This window comes from Nematolebias whitei, chromosome 19 (genome assembly GCF_014905685.2).
Source record: "Nematolebias whitei isolate Nwh7 chromosome 19, NemWhi1, whole genome shotgun sequence".
NCBI lineage: Eukaryota > Metazoa > Chordata > Actinopteri > Cyprinodontiformes > Rivulidae > Nematolebias > Nematolebias whitei.
In genome coordinates, this window is record NC_056516.1 from 39,960,826 (window position 1) to 39,969,774 (window position 8,949).

An 8,949-nucleotide genomic window follows, 5' to 3' on the forward strand; every position below is an offset into this window, starting at 1 on the left:
CATTTTTTCACACGTCTGCTCTTTTTGTTTTCCATCAGTGTCTCGTCAGCAGCTTGAGTCACTCCTCAGGACCGGCCCGTCACTAAAAGTTTTCATGTTGCTCCAAAGTCCACGACACCTTGAGTGAACGTCCAGCAGCTGCTGGGCTGTGCACGTGCTGGTGATGTCACATGGGGTGCACTTCAGTTACTGCTCTGCTTGACTTCAGCACATCACGTTGCTCAGAAGAGGTGGAGAGGCTTCACGGTGAAACTTTTAATTCATCGAGCGTTTCAGAGCGTTTGAGGCAAACAGGTTGTGAACTTCCTGCTGGAAGAATGAGCATGAGCTTCTCTGTCCGTTCATCTTTACAACAGCTTGTCTTCTTTTGGAGCACGACCTGCCGTCTCTTCTGTCTGCTCCGGTGAGAGCTCGCTGCACCGAGCAGGAGCCTGAAGATCTGATGGTCTCATTAATGGAGTGATGATGGAACACCTGAAGTGGACCTCCACAACACCTCCTGCAGCTCTGCTCCTCAACTCTGTCTCTGGAAAAATGCTCCATGAAATTGATCTATTATTTGAATTTGTCAGATCGAGTCCGGGTCGGGACAGAACCATGACTCGGTCTCGGTCAGACCCAGGTCCACCATTTGGGGATGCCTGGTTTCTCAGAAATGTCTTGCGTTTTACAGAGGACTTGATTTTAAATATGAACGCACGCATGAATAATAAAGGAGGAGATCGTACGATGAACAGAACGTGGTGGTGACGCAGACACTGCGTGAGAACCGGTGAACTACGGAGCCCCGTGAGGGCCACGTAGAGACTCCTGCATACATTACGCGCACGCAGGGGATTTGGTTGGTGTCGTCCACGGCGGTCCTCCATGCACAGACTGGTTTGTGGCTCGTTCTTTACCGAAGATCTCAAAACGTTTCTGTTCTTGGTTTTCTCTCAGTCTCACCGTGACGGACTCTGACGGCGCCACAAGCTCCACTGTGGCCACGCTCTCCGTCAACAAAGCCAAGGACTACCAGCCCGTGGCCAACGCCGGGCCCAACCAGGTCTGAGCAGCACCTTTGTTTAATGAGCCTCGGCAGACCGGACCGGTGGACTCCTGGTCTAACAAACTGTCCTCCAGGTGATCCAGCTGCCGAGGAACTCCGTCACCCTGTACGGGAACCAGAGCACGGACGACCACGACTACCTGTCCTACGAGTGGTCCCTGAGCCCCGAGAGCAAAGACAAGGTGGTGGAGATGCAGGTGAGCCGGTCTCAGAGTCCAGCTGGTGGTCCTTTGGACCGGAACCTCACGGTGTTCTGTTGTTGTTCAGGGTGTCCGAACGCCGATCCTGCAGCTGTCCGCCATGCAGGAGGGAGACTACACCTTCCAGCTGACCGTCAGCGACTCGGCGGGACAGCAGGATACGTCCAAGGTCACCGTCATCGTGCAGCCAGGTCTGGAGCCCACCCGGGTTCGGTTCTGTTAAAGTTCTGCTTGTTTTCAGGTCCAGCTCGATCCTTCGGCTCACAGTTTGAGGTGATCCTGGTGTTATCTGGCACGTTCTGTTTGTCCAGCTGCGACCGAGCTGAGGACCAGAACCCGTCTTTATGGGCTCTGTCCATCAGTCGGGTCCGTTCTCACATGGACAGCTGCAGTCGTTCATGGTGTCCTGACGGACAGAACCGGTCTTTATGGACTGATTATAAAACAAAAACCGTCAGAGGTTTTCTTTAATCCACACCTCCTCTAAGCTTTGGACCACAGAAAGACACGGAGGACATGAAGGACGTTAGGAGGAGTCAAACCTGGACCAGCTGTCAGGCACGGTGGTGGCAGCAGCATGCTGTGGTCCAAAGGGATGAGGACTACCCCCCACACTCTTGGTCCAGTGGGACCGTGAGCCCAAACACCAGAACTTCTGTCTGATGGGGTGAATCCAGCTGCTCTGGCCTTCCTAAAACCCCGACCTGGACCCGATTGGAGACCTGTGGACTCCGACGTTTCCAGGAAACCAACAGAACCTGTTCTGCCAAGAGGGACAGAGGTCCAGTTTCGTCCAGAACCCAGTCAGAACTTTGATGAAGCTTGTTGAGGTCATAGACGTGGGGTGTATGTATCTACAGCATTTGAGCCTGTATGTAAAGTTCTGACCCAGATCAAAGGAAGATCAAAGAAAAGATCAAAGGGAGTTCAGACTAAACTGATGTGTTTTTATAAACCTGTTTAATCTGGATTATAATCTAAGGAAATGAAGACTGGCTCAGCACTTTCAGGGTTTCCTCTGCTGGTTCTGCTCAGATGGTGTCAGCACTGGTTCTGGTTCTGAGAACACACGGACCTGTTGTTGTTGTATTTGTTGACCGCTCCGTCGTCATGGCGACCTCCTCTTCGTCCCACAGAGAACAACCAGCCGCCGGTGGCAGACGCCGGGCCGGAGAAGGAGCTGACTCTGCCCGTGGACAGAACCACGCTGGACGGCAGCAAGAGCCGCGACGACCAGAAGATCTCCTCCTACCACTGGACCAGAACCGGGTCAGGACCTGACCGCTGCTGCCTGCAGCGTCAGAGATTAACAGCCAGACGGGTTTGTTCTGAAAGATGAACTGATGGTGTCCTCCTTTCTGCTGCCTCCTCCTGCTCCTCCTCCTCCTGCTGCTCCTCCTCCTCCTGCTGCTCCTCCTCCTGCTCCTCCTCAGCGGTCCAGACGGGGTGAAGATAGAAAACGCAGACGGTGCTGTTGCCACGGTGACGGGTCTGGAGGTGGGCTCGTACGAGTTCACGCTGACGGTGACGGACGAGCGGAACCTGAGGAGCAGCGACACGGTGACGGTCATCGTCAGAGAAGGTCCGGTTCTGAAGGCCAGGGTTCTGATGAACCAGAACCAGAACTTTGATCTGTTTCATGTTCTCCTTTCCAGAAAAGGACCAGCCTCCTGTGGCTCGGGTTCTGTCCAGTCCACCCGTCTTCCTGCCGGTCAGAACCGCGGTTCTGGATGGGTCTCGCTCCACTGATGATAAAGGTGGTACCAGCTTCCTGTGGACCCGAGACGACAGCAGCCCTGCAGCCGGGGTGAGGCGAGCCTGGATCAGAACCACAACCCAAACCCACAAGAACCGTGACCCAGACCTTCGCAGGCCCGGGTAGAACCTGGTTCTGAAGTTGGTCTTTAATTTGGGGTGGGGTGTAAAATCAGCCATGTGTTTGTTTTTGTTTATTTATTGATTTATTGATTGGTAAACATGATCACTCCAGATGAAGCCTGGAACCAGAACCAGTCCAGACGGGCTGTCGCCTCACAGGTTCTTTCTTTTCCACGACGTTATCAAACCCGGTACTGGGTCTGATACTGGGCCCAGTGCTGGGTCCAGAAGGTGGCGCTCTTAAGCCCCTTATCCACAGGGCCTTTTGGGCTCCTGTGTAACTAGTTCGGGTCGATTGCGTGGTTTATCCACAGTGCCTTCAGCGGTGGAACCCACCCCATTTTTGGGACCTACTTCTCTGAGGTCCCAGGTCTGGTTCTTGTTGGGTCTAGATGTGACATCAGCGCACTGTCGGTCACTGATTGGTCAGGGGGCGTATTCATTGGTGGAGGGCGGAGATCAAGGAGGTCATCCATGTTGGTTGTGTGTTGTTTTCTGGCTCTTCTTCTTCTAGTATGTGTTAGTGGTGCTTAGAAAAGAGCTTAATGTAGCACTAGAGCCACCAGCTGCTAAGGTGCGTTGACATTAATGATCCGCCCACTACAGGTGAACTATGGGCACTGTGGAGACAGAAAAAAAGAGGTCCCACCAGAACCGGACACAACAGGGTCCAACAAGAACCAGCCCTGTGGATAAGGGGCTTTACATCATAGGGATGCTGGTCCCTCTAAGGCTGCTTCCTGGCTGCAGATTGCTGCTGAACCGGGCCTCATCAGAACCTCTTTAGTTTGAATCCACAGGTTACTTTGAGTCAGAACCTTCTGTTCTGTCTTCCTGTCTCCACCTGGTCCAAACAGAACCTGCTGTCTGTTTCTGATCCAGGATGTTCTGAACAACTCGGACCACCAGGCGGTTCTGTTCCTGGGGAACTTGGTGGAGGGAAAGTACTCGTTCACCCTGACTGTGACCGACAGACAAGGTCAGAGCAGCTCGGAGAGGGGAGCAGTGGAGGTCCGAGCAGGTACACACACACACACACACACACACACACACACTGACACACACACACACACACTGACAACACACACACACACACACACACACTGACAACACACACACACACACACACACACTGACAACACACACACACACACACACTGACAATTCAGTAAAGGAGGCCGCGAGTGTACGTCAGCGTCTGTGTCACCGTCTCGACTGTGTTTACTGGTTGTTTACTGTTGTTTACTGGTTGTTTACTGGTTGTTTACTGGTTTACAGCAGGTTTGTCGGACCACACATGAGCGTAATGTTTCCCTCAAAGGTCAGGTGTGACTGTAAGATTAGAAATGTAGCTCCGTTTAACTGAACATAAAATAAATGCAGCTACTCTAAAATAGTTCAATCTGGTCCTGGACATTCAAAAAACTAAACAAAACAAAAAAATGTAGAAACGTTTCGTCTCTCATCCTGAGGACTTCCTCAGTCTGAGGTGCTGTATTCAGCTCAGTCTCTTAAATAGCACCTTCTCAGAGTGGATCAACCAGTTTTGCTGCTGACAACCAGAACCAGCTGATCACATGCTCAAGAAGGACCATCAGCCTAACAATGGATCATTAGCACCTGATGGCTGTTTACTGTTCACAGAGGGCTGAGTGATACTAGCAATCACAGCATTGTAAGAGGGGGACAGTTGAACCTGGAGGCTCCACCCCTGTTTAATGATGGACGGTTTCTTTTCACAAAATGCAAACAGATGATGTGAAAATAAATTGTCCATCATTGTCCCTGGTAAGGTCTATTCGGGGGTTCTGGAGACGATGGTCCGTTGGATAGTCGAACCTTGGATTCACGATGAGCAGTGCGGTTTTCATCCTGGTCCTGGAACACTGGACCAGCTCTACACCCTGAGCAGGGTCCTGGAGGGTGCGTGGGAGTTTGCCCAACCGGTCTACATGTGCTTTGTGGACTTGGAGAAGGCATTTGACCGTGTCCCTCGGGGAACCCTGTGGGGGGTACTCTGGGAGTATGGGGTACCAGGCCCTTTGATACGGGCTGTTAGGTCCCTGTATGACCGGTGTCAGAGCCTGGTCCGCATCGCCGGCAGTAAGTCAGGCTTGTTCCCGGTGAGAGTTGGACTCCGCCAAGGTTGCCCTTTGTCACCGATTCTGTTCATAACTTTTATGGACAGAATTTCTAGGCGCAGCCAAGGTGTTGAGGGGATCTGTTTTGGTGGCCTTAGGATCACGTCTCTGCTTTTTGCAGATGATGTGGTCCTGTTGGCTTCATCAGATCGTGATCTACAGCTTTCGCTGGAGCGGTTTGCAGCCGAGTGCGACGCGGCCGGGATGAAGATCAGTTCTTCCAAATCCGAGGCCATGGTCTTGAGCCGGAAAAGGGTAGAGTGCCCTCTCCGGGTCTGGGAGGAGGTCCTGCCCCAAGTGGAGGAGTTCAAGTATCTCGGGGTCTTGTTCACGAATGAGGGAAAAATGGAGCGTGAGATCGATAGGTGGATAGGTGCAGCGTCTGCAGTGAAGCGGGCGCTGCACCTATCCATCGTGGTTAAGAGAGAGCTGAGTCAAAAGGTGAAGCTCTCAATTTACCGATCGATCTACGTTCCCACCCTCATTTATGGTCACGAGCTTTGGGTTGTGACCAAAAGAACGAGATCTCGGATACAAGCGGCCGAAATGAGTTTTCTCCGCAGGGTGTCTGGGCTCTCCCTTAGAGACAGGGTGAGAAGCTCGGTCATCCGGGAGGGACTCAGAGTAGAGCCGCTGCTTCTCCATGTTGAGAGGAGCCAGTTGAGGTGGCTCGGGCATCTGGTTAGAATGCCTCCTGGACGCCTCCCTGGTGAGGTGTTCTGGACACGTCCCACCGGGAGGAGGCCCAGAGGAAGACCCAGGACACGCTGGAGGGACTATGTTTCTCGGCTGGCCTGGGAACGCCTCGGGATTCCCCCGGAGGAGCTGGACCAAGTGGCTGGGGAGAGGGAAGTCTGGGCCTCCCTACTTAGGCTGCTACCCCCACGACCCGACCCCGGATAAGAGGAAGAAAATGGATGGATGGATGGATGGAATGAAGTTCCGTGAAGTTTCCAGACAGGTCTCCTGAGGGAGAATAGACCTGGAGGTTCTGATCCACAGCATCGAGTCAGAATGGACGTTTTCTGACGTCGTGTGAAAAAAGTTTAATTTAGAAACAAAGAATCTTTGAAATCAGGTTTTAGGATCAGCTGCTGCAAGTTTTACATCAACTTTCACAAGGTTTGATCTCTTTATTGATCCATCCGAGGCATTCGATTGATTATTGATCCATCCGAGGCTTTTGATACGGTGGCTCACAGGATCCTGGTAAATATCCTTCTCCAAAGAAGCATCTTACTGGTTTGGAGATTATTTGGCATATAGGACACGGTGTGTACAGATGGCTGGAGTAAGCTCAAGTTTTCTTGAAGTACAAAAGGGTGTACCCAGGGATCTGTCTCGGGGCCCATCTTATTTACAGTTTACATTACAGCACTGTGTGAAAATTAGCAAAAGACGGTCTCCAGTTATAAGTACAATAATATAACACTCATCAGTGTGATCTCTATCTTAAAACCAGTATGTCTTCCCTGTATAACACTGGATGACTCTGGTGCACGTCTCTCATGCGCCTGCTTCACATTATTTATGCACTTTTATTCAAAGAATGGACAGCATTCTTAGGACATGCCTAACCCTAACCCTAACCCTCACGAGGACTGTTTGCATCTTCACGGTCCTCGTTTGTGAACAGACAAAGGTCAGGAAGCTTTTAGCTTTTCTGTCCCTTCAGCTCGGAGCTGAACTAAAACTGACAGAACTTGTTACTTTGAGGGATTTCTGCAAACTTAAAAAAAATCTTGCCAACCGTGCTTGTTTCAGATCTTAAATTGTCATTGTTTTAAAATATTATTATTACAGCTATTGCCCTGTACTGTCATATTCTATGTTTTATATATTTCTAAGTATCTTGTTACTTGTTTGTTTTTATGACGTGCGCTGCTGCCTGTTCTTGGACAGGTCACTCTTGTGAAAGAGCTTTTCATCTCAATGTTTTTTAATCTGGTTAAATAAAGGTTTGATAAAAAAAACAGACAGTGAAAAGCCTTCGGCTGCTAAAAGCCTTCGGCTGCTGGCGGCGTGCCAGCACATCTGGAGCGTGGAGGTGTTTCCTCCTTCCTGAACAATCATTTAATTAAAATCGTAAATGATGCCGACGTCCAGCGGCGTTCAGCCGGTCGAGGAAACGTCTTGGGACCGGTTCTGACAGACATGAAGCAGTTTGGACTTTGTGTCTGTTGTGCTCAACGACGTGGGGTAAGAGCAGGAAGTGATGTCGTCTCGTTCCTGTTCCTGTCAGAAGTGTGGCAGAAGGACCTGGTGGAGCTGCTGCTGGAGGTCCCCGTGTCGCAGGTGTCGCAGCGTCAGCGCGACATGCTGCTCCGGCAGGTCGGCGTCCTGCTGGGCATGCTCGACGGTGACATCATCGTCAGGGAGATCAGCGCGTTTAACGAGCGCAGGTCAGACGCCATCTTTAACTTTTTCTGTTTCGAGGTCAGGACCACATTCACTGAACTCCTCCTCCTCCTCAGCACCCGGCTGGTGTTCCTGGTGTCGGGCGGTCCGGACCGACCTCCTCTGCCGGGTCGCAGCGTGGCGCTCAGCCTTCGAAACAAACTGCGCAAACAGAAGAACGACTTCCTGATCTTCAAGGCTCGACGCGTGGACACCGTCGGTGAGGAAGGTTGACACGTCTGGCAGGCTGCAGCCAGCCCTTTGATCTGCCCTGTAACTCCTCCCCCTCGTCTTCCTCAGTCTGCCAGATGAACTGCTCGGGCCACGGCGAGTGCGACGCCTTCACCCGGAGGTGTGTGTGTCACCCATTCTGGATGGAGAACTTCATCAGAGCTCAGCTCGGAGACGCAGAGAGCAACTGTGGTGAGGGGGGGTGGGGGGGGGCGATCAGGAGGTGGGCAGGGTGGTGGATGATGATGATGATGATGATGCTGCTACACATTTTAATTTCACGTTGACCCCGCCTCTCTCCTCAGAGTGGAGCGTTCTGTACGTCACCATAGCCTCCTTCATGCTGGTGGTTTCCGTGGCGACGGTTGTCTGGTTGATTGTGTGCTGCTGCAGCAGGTGAGTTCAGGTGAATGCGAGTCGTCCTCTGTGTGTTTAAGCTCCGCCCCTGATGGCAGGTGATGTTTCTGTTTCCTGGAAGGCGTAGGAGCAAAGCTCGGCGGAGCAAAAGTCGATATAAGATGCTGGAAGGAGACGAGCAGGAGAGTCTGGAGCTTCATCTGCCGAGAGCCGGTGAGCAACACCTGCCGCACCGACACCCGCCACCTTTAGCTAACAACCAAAACCTGAGTCCACCGGGTCAGGATGGAACCATCAGCAGACGTCATGTCTCTCGTCTTTAACTTGAACACAGCAGCGAGGACAAATGTCTCCGTTGCTGTGCCCCTTCATTGCCCCCCATGTTGACCTGGAAGACCCTGTATGGACGGACTCCTGTAGACCTGTTGGACCTCCGGCAGCCCTATGTGCTAGGACCCTCAGATCCAAAGATCATTAGCTGTTGGTTGTCCTGAGGTCCAGGCTGGTCTTCAGAGGGGATCAGGTTTCATCTCTTGGTGTTTTTAGTCTCATCTTAAAGAATATTTGTCCTCTCCAGCTGTTAATGCAGCGTGAGTTGTTTATTTGTTTATAGGTCACCTGTAGAATCTTCTTCATTCAGTTTTTGTTAAACTCATGTTGATGATGTCACAGTATAAAGACTCATGTTGATGATGTC

At 51.7% G+C, this 8,949-nt stretch overlaps 2 protein-coding genes across 2 annotated transcripts in view; one reads left to right on the forward strand and one right to left on the reverse strand.

Moving 5' to 3' along the window:
- cap1 (CAP, adenylate cyclase-associated protein 1 (yeast)) overlaps window positions 1-8,949 on the reverse strand; it is a gene marked incomplete at its 3' end in the record, with an annotated part of 21,197 nt that overhangs the window by 6,357 nt on the left and 5,891 nt on the right.
- kiaa0319l (KIAA0319-like ortholog) overlaps window positions 940-8,949 on the forward strand; it is a gene marked incomplete at its 5' end in the record, with an annotated part of 11,613 nt that continues 3,603 nt past the window's right edge. The window contains 12 exon segments of the mRNA XM_037693256.1: window positions 940-1,045; window positions 1,123-1,245; window positions 1,316-1,439; window positions 2,385-2,517; window positions 2,682-2,830; window positions 2,904-3,055; window positions 4,009-4,147; window positions 7,510-7,669; window positions 7,742-7,884; window positions 7,965-8,087; window positions 8,201-8,291; window positions 8,374-8,465. Coding sequence (XP_037549184.1) covers window positions 940-1,045; window positions 1,123-1,245; window positions 1,316-1,439; window positions 2,385-2,517; window positions 2,682-2,830; window positions 2,904-3,055; window positions 4,009-4,147; window positions 7,510-7,669; window positions 7,742-7,884; window positions 7,965-8,087; window positions 8,201-8,291; window positions 8,374-8,465 — 1,535 coding nt within the window.